This window comes from Dermacentor andersoni, chromosome 2, assembly GCF_023375885.2.
Source record: "Dermacentor andersoni chromosome 2, qqDerAnde1_hic_scaffold, whole genome shotgun sequence".
Classification (NCBI taxonomy): Eukaryota; Metazoa; Arthropoda; class Arachnida; order Ixodida; family Ixodidae; genus Dermacentor; species Dermacentor andersoni.
This window is the reverse complement of record NC_092815.1, coordinates 204,916,781-204,929,763: the sequence shown is the minus strand read 5'-3', so window position 1 is coordinate 204,929,763 and position 12,983 is coordinate 204,916,781. Positions and strand designations below refer to the sequence as shown.

Genomic DNA, 12,983 nt, shown 5'->3' with positions numbered 1-12,983 from the left:
TGATGCTCTCGTACACTGGGTTGAATATGGTTGCGTGACATAATGGACACTCCCAAAGTTCAAGAGCGTGGTATCGTGACCTTTCCGATAGCTGAAGGTGTTTCCCAAAAGGTGTTTCGCAAAAGGTATTTCCGAAAGGTGTTTCCCGTATGGCTGCGGTGTACGTTGAATATTGCATTTCATTGGCCACTGTGAAGCGTTGGAGCAAACGGTTCAAAGAAGGACGTGAAAGTTGCAAAGACGATCCAAGACCGGGCCAAAGCCACCGTGAAATCACCCCCAACACTGCAAAGGCTGATGAGCTGATTAGACAAGAACGGAGAATAATCATCGATGAATTGGCAGCGCATGTGAACATAATTCGCGGTTCAGGTCACACCATAATTCATTAACGTCTCGGTTATCGGCTCTTGTGCGCGCAATGGATGGCCAAGGTTTTGAACCACCGCCAGAAGACGAAGAGCTTCGGCGCTGCCTTGACTCATCTGATCCGGCATCATAAGGAGGGTGACGACTTCTTGTCTGCAATTGTGACCGGGGACGAATCACGGTGCCGCTACTAGGAGCCTGAAATACGACGGCAAAGCTCACAGTGCAAACATTCGAATTCACAATCGCAAAGAAAGCAAAGGCCGTCATTTCCGCCACAAAGGTGTTGTTGGCTTGTCTTTTTCGATCGTCAGGAGCCATTACTGATTGAATTTGCTAAACCTGGAGAGATTACCAATCGTTTCCGATACTGCGAAACGCCGGATCGGCTGCATGTCGCAATCAAGAACAAACGGCGTGGAAAATTGATGAGTGGGGTCATCTTGCTCCACGACAATACCCGTCCACAAGTCACTGATGTGGCTAATACAAAACTGGCAAAGTTCAAGTGGGAAAAGCTGCAACATCCGCCATACAGCCCAGACTTGTCGCCTTGCGACTTCAACAATTTCGGGCATCTGAAAAAAAAAAGAAACTGCTTAAGACAGCCAGATTCGTGTCGGACGATGACGTGAAACAGTCAGTTAAGTCTTTTTGAAGCAGCAACCCAAGTAGTTTTACGAGAAGGGAATCACGCAACTCGGTAGTCGCTGAGACAAATGTCTAAATGCTCATGGAGACTACTTTTAAATAAAGTACCCCGTTTGTGAGGTATTCGCATTGGCTGACTCCCATATGACTCGCCCTCGTATATCTTGCATTACTCCTGCTTTTTAAGTGCGCTCTCTGTTGCGACTATAATTTCGGTGCAATTACAAGACACGACCGGTGACAGCTGCTGCTGCGCAATACACATTAACAAAGGACAGTGTCATTGAGATTTTCCCCTGGTCGTTGCATATGTACAAAAATGTAAACAAGGTTCTTGAATGACAAAGCTTCATTAAAATATTTGTCCTCCATTTGTTCATTTCGTGACCTTTACCTTTTTCATATCAGCGGCATGCGCTACTTTGCCGGTTTCAAGCTGATATCGACACGTGAGCTTGTTTATCGGGTCACCAGGTTTCATCATCATCATCATCATCATCACAATAATCATCATCATCAGCCTGGTTACGCCCACTGCAGGGCAAAGGCCTCTCCCATACTTCTCCAACAACCCCGGTCATGTATTAATTGTCGCCATGTTGTCCCTCCAAACTTCTTAATCTCATCCGCCCACCTAACTTTCTGCCGTCCTCTGCTACGCTTCCCTCCCCTTGGAATCCAGTTGGTAACCCTTAATGACCATCGGTTAGCTTCCCTCCTCATTACATGTCCTGCCCATATGCCCATTTCTTTTTCTTGATTTCAACTAAGATGTCATTAACTCGCGTTTGTTCCCTCACCCAATCTGCTCTTTTCTTATCTCTTAACGTTACAGCTATCATCCTTCTTTCCATAGCTCGTTGCGTCATCCTCAATTTAAGTAGAATCCTTTTCGTAAGCCTCCAGGTTTCTGCCCCGTACGTGAGTACCGGTAAGACACAGCTGTTATACACATTTCTCTTGAGGGATAATGGCAACCTGCTGTTCACGATCTGAGAATGCCTGCCGAATGCGCCCCAGCCCATTCTTATTCTTCTGATTATTTCAGTCTCATGATCCGGATCTGCAGTCACTACCTGTCCTAAGTAGATGTATTCCCTTACCACTTCCAGTGCCTCGCTGCCTATCGTAAACTGCTGTTCTCTTCCGAGACTGTTAAACATTACTTTCGTTTTCTGCAGATTAATTTTTAGACCCACCCTTCTGCTTTGCCTCTCCAGGTCAGTGAGCATGCATTGTAATTGGTTCCCTGAGTTATTAAGCAAGGCAATATCATCAGCGAATCGCATTTTACTAAGGTATTCTCCATTAACTTTTATCCCCAATTCTTCCCAATCCAGGTCGCTGACTACCTCCTGTAAACACGCTGTGAATAGCACTGGAGAGATCGTATCTCCCTGCCTGACGCCTTTCTTTATTGGGATTTTTATCTTTCTTTATGGAGGACTACGGTGGCTGTGGAGCCGCTATAGATATCTTTCAGTATTTTTACATACGGCTCGTCAACACCCTGATTCCGTAATGCCTCCATGACTGCTGAGGTTTCGACTGAATCAAACGCTTTCTCGTAATCAAATAAAGCACTGAAGTGGTGCAGCGGTAGCGTAGAGGTAGAGCATCCGCCTTGCGTGCAAGAGGACCGTGGTTCGGATCCCGGTGCCGGGCAATTTTCCAACGGAATAAAAAAAATACGCGTGTTGATAAAATTGCATAAACAGGCCTGATCCCGGTGACCAGAACCGGTAACGCAGTCTACCTCACCAGAGCAGGATTGGCCACCTTGGTGCAGTACTTGGCCAGAACCTCCTATATGAATAGACCAGGTTTCACCGCCTTACAAATGTTATCGAACACCGCAGGATGCGCCTGCATGCATCGGAATTTGTAGAACGTTATCGACGTTTCTATCCGCTGTCTGTCGCCGAACCGCGCGTATCTGATTGCATGTGTGCGCGACGCGAGTGGTGTATAACTTTCTGGAAGACACGCGGGCACCAGCGATTACTCTTGTAGGTTCGATGGCTCATGTATAAAACCTTACGCGCTTGACCCGCTTATCAGATTTCGACAATCACCGACTGTGTTCGCCGCTTTCGTTGTGCTTTTAAGTGTCGCCTGTTCTTGTGGGCAAAGGTTCGCCCAATAAAAGCTACCTTTGTCTTTCACAGTATTGCTACCGTGTTCTTTACCGTCACTACCACGTGACGATATAGTTCGCGTGACATTTTCTTTAGTTATTAGACAAAAACATGGAAGCATTGATATCCGTTATTTCGGGCACAAGTTTTGGGTCATACGAGTATATTCTTTTATGAAAAAAATACATATTTTACTTGTCTTGACGGTGCGTAGCGTTCAGGAATTCGTTTGCAGCATTTTTGGCAAAGGCAATGCAGTGATTGATAATGTATTTGATCCGTGGACAAATTCTATAAGGAAGACGCCGAGCTGCAACGTGAGCTCGGCTTCCTCGGCCAAAGTGAGCTCGGCCATATAGTCATTCTTCTCGCCTCCTGAGCTTATCCGGAGGTCTCAATACAGTCTTTGATTATGGAGCTTCCTTTCGCATTTCATATCTGCCAAAAGCTTGTAACTACTTTGAAGCAATAAACTTGTAAACTTAATAAAATCACAAAGCGTAGCGGCGTGCCCGTGGTAGGAGAGATGCGCTTGCCTGCAGGTTGTAGGTGAAGGGCAGCCGCAGCGCCAAATCCCTCCTCCAACGTTGGCCAAACACTTCGTTGAGGACGCCACGGTCGACGCCGTCGAAGCTGGCCATCTCTCTGGCCACCTTCATCACCTGTGGTTAGGACAGTCCACGGTGAACAGTGATGCATGAGTAAGCATGCAGGTGCAATAACACCTTCCACTTGCATGTCATTAAAGTTTAAACGCTGGGGTTCGCAATGATATTTTCTTCAGGGGCTGCAAGAGTCACTGGGACTTTCTAGCAGGGTAGTTTCTACTTGCTGGGAACTACTGACTGTATATTTTAGAGTCGTCCAAAAGCTTATAATTTTTGAAACATTGGCTGACCATCCTTCGTAGTAATTGCATTTGCGTTCCGCGATTGTTTTGTCTGTTTCTTTTATATATATTACTGACTGTGCATCGCCAATCTTCTTTACTATGGTTTAACTACTTTATAAATCCTATAAATTGTTGCATAGCACGTTCTGTAACGGTGTGTAATAACTACATAACTAACGTAAATCAATCGCTTAACCTTTATTCGACTTAGTGTTTACCACATCTGTATTGACTCTTACTAGGTCAGCACTGACTTGCGTAAACTACATTGTGCATGCTTCAGATTAGAATGTTCTTCTGGCGGCAATTTTTGCCTCTGGACCTCCTACAGCACTTAAATATCTCGTATTGGTCAACTGTCCTAGAGAAACTTAATTAAAGTCACCTCATATTTCTGTGCACAGTTAAATGCGCTTAATGTCTGTTCGAGGCTCAGAGCCGACACGGAGTGCTTACCAGGCCATGCGTCTTCTCGGAGGGTTGGAAGACAAAGACACCCGTGTCAAAAAGGTCGGGCCAACCCCTCAGAGGCACAGCGGACAGTTCGCGCCTCTGGAACAGCTCGTCGCAGTTGGCCACCACCAGGGTATCGGCGTCCAGGAAGACACCCTTGCTGAGCTGCTGCAGGCGCCAGATGTGGAGCTTCGTGTAGGAGCACGCCACCCCGTCAGCCTCCCGAGCGGGGCAGCCCAGAGGATCCCGGCCCCTGCAAGGTATCGAATTTAAAAGAGGCTCGTTTGTAGCGCAGCACAGTGGTGATTGCGTGCGCTACGGACTACACGAACACAGAGAAACATATGCGTAGTATTCTTCTTTGCATAACTTTGAAACTTCATATATGCAACAATGTCACAATATCTGAAAACGTCCATCTGTTCTCATAAATCAAATGAGGTTATTGGATAGCTTTCTTTGGCTGCCGTTTCTCATGGTTGGGTATTTCGCATGGTTGGGTGGCGGGGTATCTCACCGGAGAAAAAGGGCGGCGTGCGATCCCCTGAAGTTCGATGAGGAGAGAATGCTCGCCGATTGGGTCCTCGCCAGCGCCTTCGTCACGAATGGCATAACACAGAAAGGTGCACGGCTGCGTGGAAGACTGTAGAGGGCAGCAAAGACAGCGGAGGAGGCCTGTGCGGCGTGTCCAACTAGACCGTGCTCTGACGCAACTTATACAAGGTTCTCACGCGAAATGCGGCCGTGACGCAAATGTCAAGACTGGTAGGAAACTGTCAAATAATATTAACAAACAGGGATAAGGTGCCTCAGAAAGGGTGGCCAGCGTTTCGATAGGGGGACCTATCTTCGTCAAAGACGGCCTTGTCATGATCGGCAGGTTAGTTTGAACCACGGTGTAAGAATAATTTTACGCCGTGGTTTTAACAAGTTAGTAGGGTGACGCCACGTGCGGTCGTTGTCGGCGGCGAAGCAAGTACTCTGTGATGCTACTGCTTAAAAAGGATACTTCCAACTTGTTTATTCTGAGCTGCACGTGTCATTCATTCCATCTGTGCGCATCACACCACTGTTTGAAACTTCCACGTGTTGTCGAAGATCTCGTGCAGTGCACAGTTACTTCAACTGAAGTCGTATAAAGCGGCGCCGGATGGACACGAAGAAATTTTAGGCTCTTTTTGAACTTGAAAAACAACAAACCGATTCATCCAAGTCAAACAATGTCGTTCTCATCACTTGCTGCCGTCGACCACTTTCTGGAGGAGTATCGAGCCCTTGAAACTTATGTTGCATCTGCGACTTCCACAGACTGTGTATGTCTTTCGAGATCCCCGGCTTCTCAAAACCACGTGCCCCTCCAAAAATCTCGGGCGCCATTTATAGTCCTGCTGCTTAGAAGAAGCGACATTATAGTAAAAACAAGAAGTGCAGAATTTGTGGCGTCAGAATCTTAGTGCATAAATTGAGTCAGAAGATCTGATTTCTATTGATTTTCGGGGCGGAATATACTGCTATTTTTTTTATGTCTCGTGACAACATGAGCCTTGCCGCTTGCTAAGGTCTACAGATGCTGTGGTTAGAGTGGCGGCGTTGTGTCGCTACGGTCCGTGTCTGTCTCCTAAGTGCACTGCGCGTCTCTTGCGGAAATACGCGCCGTTTCGACCAACGCGACGCTGCACGGAACGCTGGATGAAGAGCATATCGTCTACAGCAAATGAGCGTGATCAACGCCCGTCGGCGGCAGGCCTGGCTCTTCACCTACTTGTACTCCGTCTCAATCATCGGGGGCAGCGCTGGCGAAAATGCGCAAGAAGTTGTGTCGCGAATATTTATCACTCCGCGCGTTTCGTCGTTGCTTCGCTGCCTGCCAACGGCATTTGCTCGCGCAAGCATGCGCGTGAGGCTGCCGCGACGGGCTGCAAATAAAATACTCGTAAAGCAAATTGATCTGAAACAACGCATTAGCAGCCATATGCCATAGTTTGTTTGTTTCTAAGGAATAGAACGTTGTTCGTTCAGTACTGAGCTTATATAAAGAACCGTTTCGCACAACTGCGGTAAAGAATTAAAGCTATTTCCAAGTGCGAACGCAGCCACTTCAAAAAGTCTCTTTAGAGTATACAGCCTTTCAACTGATGACAGAAACGGAGTACATTTATTAACGTTCAGTTGTTCTTGTATGATTTCGTTTTAAAAGGATGTTGTTATCCTAGTAGTTGTGTTGTGCTTTGCAGCGAGAGAATCAGCTCAGGTCATATCTCGCGTCTAAATTACAGCGCTGACCGGTTTCTGAGAAAGAAGAGTATTATCGTGTAAAAATGAACACGCAGATGTGGTTACAGCACGTGCAGCCATTGTTTGTCTCCGAAAAATAAGTGTTTATTTTACGTTCTTTATGCCAGTCTGCTTCACTCGCTGCGAATGTCCGCAAGATAAGTCGCCGTCATCAACGAAGAAAGCCAGAACCACACTCTGCAAATGCCTCAACCAAACAGTTACCGCGCACTTCTGCTCGTTGACGAACTCAGTGGACGTGCATCACATAGCGGGAAGGACACTGGAATGGTTATGCCGATGCTCTGTTTACACCCCGGAAATTCGATTGGCATCTCTACAAGCATAGCAGTCAATGCATGACATACGCTCTTCTTCGCTCAAGTACTCGGCTTCCGTCACCCTGGCCGTCACATTCTGTACTTGCCTGATCACCCGAGGCCTGCGCATAGATTATGCGCGACGCCACGCTTGTTCGCTCAAGGCTCACACGGTTCATCGGAGGTGCGAGAAAGCAGGGAGCGACGCTTCGCGCGTTCGCCGTTTTCCTCACGGTACCATTTTGCAAAAGCTGTCGGCACGCTCGCGTGGAGCCACGAACGGATCACGCATAGGTCTCTGTATTATCCGGGGAGCTCTCGAGCGGCGTACCTGAGCAGTGTGACCAGCTCGATGTCGTCGAAGGCCTGGGCCAGCAGGTGTCGCATGACGGCCCCCACGTCTCGCGTGACGAGCACGGTGAGCTTGTAGCGGGTGCGGACTTCTCGCAGCGAGTAGCCCAGTACCAGGGCGCCGAACGCGTACGTGTCGTCCGTGGCCAGCGTCACCCACGACTCCTCGAGGCTCTTCGCGGGCTGTTCCGGCGGCGGCGGCGGGCAGCACGACTCCATGGCCACCCACAGTTTCTTCTTGTTCGCTTCACGAGTCCCTGGCACGTGCGACGTTGACGATCACTCGCGCACGTCGACGGCAGCGTCATCTGCATTCATACTAAGCATCGAAGAAGAAGAAAAATAACGGCTCGCAAGTTTATACAGGGGCCTTTCTACTTTTTTTGTCAATTTTGGCTGCCCAATGTTTACCCATTCTTTGTAGTGTCGACTCTTAAGGTTATATCGTCATACTACAGCTTCGTTTACCTTTCGCCTATCTTTCTATGCTTCTCATAAAGGTAAATTATTATCCTTCTCACAAGGATCAATGTAATTCTTGCGATGAGGCCCACTTATGCGAAAGGGGGATAGGTGGGGGAGAAAACGATTCCGACAGAATCCGTGTCACGATGACGGTCGACGTTAATGCGATTAGTAGTGAAGAAATGCAGCCACACACCGTATTGCCACCGCCGAAACGCGAGACGTGGATGAGGCTCCTCTCTCCCGCTTCCCTGTGAAAATACTGCGCCATCTAGTGGCGCCTCCAGATAGTCCGAGCACGGCCTCCAATATGCATGGTGTGCCAATGCGAGCGAACGCTGAATGTTCTCTCATTACCAGTGCGGATTCGTGGAGCAGCGTGCTAAAGCATCGGGCTACTGGTTTGAGGAAGCAGTGTCATGCGGGTTCGATTCCCCCAACACAGCAGAAATCGTAAATAATTTTTAGAAAATATGGTACACATTAATTCTGGTGGATTACTCAAGGATGGACACATACACCGTGGTCAAAATTTGGTCCATTCGTACTAAGACCCAGTAGCTCATAAAGGGTATTTCAGCGAACATTTTCAAGATGTTTGAAAGATTGCCTGTGGCAGGTAGCACAATTATGCTCCATGAGCTAGTCCTCTCGAAGAGGCGGGCATGCACAAAAAATTGAAACGCATAATGAACTAATTTACAAAAAGTCACTAATGAAGTTTTAAATGATTACCTTATGACATATCGCAATTTACTAATTCTAGCGAGTGAAACTCCAAGGCATATCAATTTGAAAAGAATTGTGTGGATGACACCATTTAAGAGATATGCGCCGTGAAACTTGCGGTAATAATGCACTGCCATTCCACTTACTTTCTTAACAATACGTCGTTTTATGCATGCAAGCACAAAACTAACTGGAACGCCAATGAATTTCTCTGCAAAGTTCGGGAATTAATATTTCGAAACTGGTGTTATCCTGAGAATTTGTTCCAAGTGGGCCAGCCTTGTGAACTCCCCGGGTAGTATTTGTACATTGTAATATGTGCCATCGGTAATTAGTTACAAACTTACTTAGTGCATTTCTGTTAATTAGTCGACTATGAATTTCAATCTTTTGTGCAAGTGTTGCCCGCCTCTTCAAGTAGACCAGCTCATCAATTACAATTGCGCTATCTGCCACAGGACATTAAAAAAAAGATGTGAAACTGTTCGATGAAACATCCGGTAAACGTGCCCTATTGCAGAGTGAAAGAGTTTAGATACAAACATACCGTAAAGTTGGTACAATTTCGGTATATTTCTAATCGCTATGAAATTGGCATTTTAGCCCAAATCGCGGTTCAACAATGCTTAGCATATTGCCTGAACTACTTGGACGGTGTATATAACTGTTTAAACGGTTGCTACATCTTGGCGCGAAGCTGCATGCGAAGCCCCTGCTGCTCTGAAGTAACTATGCACTGGCAGCCACCAGGCGTCTGACAACGCTGGCGTTACGCTGGTGGGGTGAGGAGCGACGCCAGCGGCGCTGCAGGTAATTGCGCTGGTGCACGATATGCGAGCGACGCGAAACTGCTCCCGCAGGTAAATAATCGTTAGCTTGACGTTCACTGTCCGTTCCGCTCAGACCTGTCCACGCACACCACAGCTCAGTGGGAATGATGGCGAACGTGCTTATAGCGAACGCGCGCACAAAGCTGATGCCAGCAGCGGAAGGCAGAAAGTTGTCCTGGCTCCAACACCGACCTCATTGGGCGGAGCGTTGACTGTGCGTCTACTTCGCTTCGTCATTTCTCAACTCAAACATAGAGAAAGAAAAAAAAAAGTTAAGAGCGGACACTCCCATACACCTCCCGCGGCCCAATCGACCCTAGCGCGCCTGGCGGTTGGTGAGCTGGCCTGCACTTCCTGTTTCGGTTTGGCTGGCGCTAAATTTGGATTACCCCCGCGTAACTGACGTTACGCTGTAGCGGAAGCTCGTCATTTCAGACCACTTTTCGTCACCCAAATGGCAACGCTTTTATTTGTCGTTTTGGTTTAGCGATTCCATATTTTGTCGAGTTCAATGTTTGGTGTGAATTGAGGTCATGACGCAATTTTTATTTCGATTAGGTTATAACAGATGGAGATAGAGCTAATCATAATTCACTACGGCTTTATCCATCGCGCTTGTCTTCCGTGTTTTAGTGCAAGCGGTCATATATATCAAAGAGGCAGAGTTTCTGCAATGTCTTTATTCCAAGGCAAGATAGGCTTCTTCTGGGTTCTGCCGTTGTTAAAGCACCACGACACACAGCAGTAGCTGCCGTAGCTTGGATCGCCGGACAGCATGGCATCAGCACGGTCTGAAAATGTCAATAAGTGCACGCTTCGTTAATTACCCAAAACATATGTACACGTCGCAACTGAACCAGGGAACCGCTTTGAATGAATAGCGAACCGATGCACAATATAAAACCACCGACACATTCTGACCTCTGACCCATAAAACTCGGACTTACAAGGATAAATGTTAAGACCCCGTACAGGGGTGTTTAAATGTTCCCAGGCCGCCATCCTATTTAAACCCATGGCATCGCGACCTGTGAACTTTTGGACACCCCTGTACGTACTCAGTATAAGGGGTACATTGGTAGGCAAAATAGCAGTTCACATAGGCGTAGTAAAGATAAATTCGAAACGTCCAAATACGAGGCCTTTGTTCAAATGTGCGCCACTCCACGCCTACGCGACAATACGTTGAGCAATGTATTGCGCCACGAAAAAATGGTAAGCAACCGAAAGTTACTAGAATGCGCAGTACTTCCCAACACGGCCGCCGCAATAAGTACATGCAGTAGTCATTGGGGACTTTTCCCCACCGTTACTTTTCTGTGTAAACAAACCGCACGGACGTATGCACCACCGTCCGTCCGTGCGCCGTAGATACACACCTCGCTGCAGTACAAAACGCAATAAGCTACGCTCGCTGTTTATGTCACATGCCATTGTTTGCAAGCAATATTATTAAAATATTCCGGAGCCCTTAGTCTATAGGGGATACGCGCAAGCAAAGCTTGGCTATATCGTGCCTAACGTCCTGCTCCTCTTTATTTAGGTAGCGCCCGTCCCCGGAACGCCGCTTTCGGTCTGAATCGGCGTGGCGTCTTTTACGTTCTTTCCAGCGTTCGTCAGCCTCTAGAACGGCCCAACGAAAGGACCGTCATTCATCACGCGATCATGTAAACGCGGGTTAGGAATTCAATTTTCTCGAAACCGGAATTTTCCTGAAATGTGCAATTCCTGATATTGACCTTAAGCGTTGTCCAGCAGATCGTTTTTAGTTCCCCAACACGAACTATTTCAATGAAACGCCGATACCGTGGTTATCGCAAACAGCGCTGGACAAGAACGGTTTACCCTCTCAAACCGAGACGCAGCGTCTCGATGGCGTCTGACAAGCTGCGAGTCGCAGCGCAGTGCACAGCTGTGAACCGGTGCAAGTTAATGGCAGTTTCGCGTTGCTTCCCGATTTTCATGGAACGCAACCAACAAATATTATTCCGTTCTCGGTGGGGCTAGCAAGAAAGTACATAGTACAGCCCTCTCATTACGCGTTCCTTGAGTGGGCATGCTTTTCGCATTGTTCGCGTCTAGCCGCCTCATATAGAGCCGCGAACTGTTTTTTTTTTTAGCGAACCTCGTCGCACTCACAAGCCAGTTACTCGAAGCTTCGCTTGAAAACGTGACTCACCTGTCTCACACACGAAAACACAGCCGCAGCCGACGTTCACGAAAGCTTCCCGCTGACACGCCGCTGGTACACGAATCGTTGATTTCTTCTCGATGGACGAATGTAGATTGGTGTTGATGGCAGTACGGATGAAGAACAAAAATCACGGAAGTTGTCTTGGATAAATTCTGTTTTTATGTATAAGAAACGCGCCAAATTGGAGCGTATAATTATTATTTTGTAGAACGATTGAGCAGAACTCATTAAAACTTTTTTTTTTTTTGCGCCTGCGTCCTCTGGCGTTTGGTGAGAGCACTAGTTCGTTACGTAACCGCGACGTAGTTCCTGAGGCCAGATTTCTCGGAGTGTCCGCTCTTAGTCTTTTTCTTTCTCTATGACTCAAACGTATACACTCCGCGTCTCTGAAGACCTTGTAACCTTCCGCGTGAGCCGTGGAGCTGGGCAGAGCAGGGGTGGCGCGGACGGTGTGAATGCTCCTCGAGCTTCATTTAATTGCCATGCAGTTCGGCAGTCGACGCGGCTGGTACACATATGTGTATTCGCGTGAGGTCACAGCCGCCGCTGTCATCCGATTCCGCTGACTTCCGCCGTCTTAGGAAACCTTACGTACAGGCGTGCACCACAGCACGCCATTTTGTTGTTTTCTGCATGTGACCGTCGTCACAGTAGTTGCAGCCTGAACTGACACTTTGAGGCAGTGATAGCGAAAGGTAATTGTGCTTGGTTTTGCCCAACATACTTTGACGACCTTGTCGGTCCTGTACATGCCAGGTACGAGAGGAGAACTAAAATGTGTGACGATATCGACTCGTACACGTGAAGCATCAGGACCGATGCTCCCACGGACGCGGACTTGCTGCTAGCAACAACAGGAACGCTGCGAGCGCGGAGCGAGCGGACGCGCCTCACATCGGCTCCGGCAATTTTCCTCTGGTTTACCGAAAATTCCAAGGGACCCCGTCAAATTTTGCCTCTACTAGACGGATAACATCACCCGACGCCTGAAGATACCGCTCTGGAGCAGGTGGGTCATTTTTTGGGGCCTTTTAGGCCCATTTTTGTCTCCGCCACTTCACCCAGCTGAGCCTAACGCCCCGGACTCGATCTCCATCGTTCTCCGCGGCCGCCATGGCGGCCTCCGCTTGGCGCGGGTACGATCCCGAGACGATGACATGGTCAGAAATTGTCGGAGAAGGTCCGTCTTCGCTTGAAACGTTTACTCCGACGGAGGAGATAGTGGATGAAGGCCTTTTCTCGTTGGTGGCACTTCGTAAACGCCAGCAACGCTCGAACACTTCGGCGGTCAACGGACGCGCCATGAGTTCCGGCGTT

At 48.0% G+C, this 12,983-nt stretch overlaps 1 protein-coding gene across 3 annotated transcripts in view; it reads right to left on the bottom strand.

Annotated features, from left to right (window-relative positions):
- Window positions 1-8,176, bottom strand: part of LOC126540209 (glycogenin-1-like) — a 72,822-nt gene extending 64,646 nt beyond the window's left edge. Inside the window, exons 1-4 of one of the 3 annotated variants that reach the window (XM_055075880.2) lie at window positions 8,110-8,176; window positions 7,429-7,767; window positions 4,507-4,756; window positions 3,695-3,820 (exon numbers count right to left, since the gene is read on the bottom strand). In XM_055075880.2, the coding sequence (XP_054931855.1) occupies window positions 3,695-3,820; window positions 4,507-4,756; window positions 7,429-7,667 (615 nt within the window). In that variant the 5' untranslated portion in view covers window positions 7,668-7,767; window positions 8,110-8,176. The remainder of the gene's footprint in view (window positions 1-3,694; window positions 3,821-4,506; window positions 4,757-7,428; window positions 7,768-8,109) is intronic. The other 2 variants (XM_055075879.2, XM_050186998.3) reach the window with 2 other exon arrangements.
- Window positions 8,177-12,983: the final 4,807 nt, after the last annotated feature.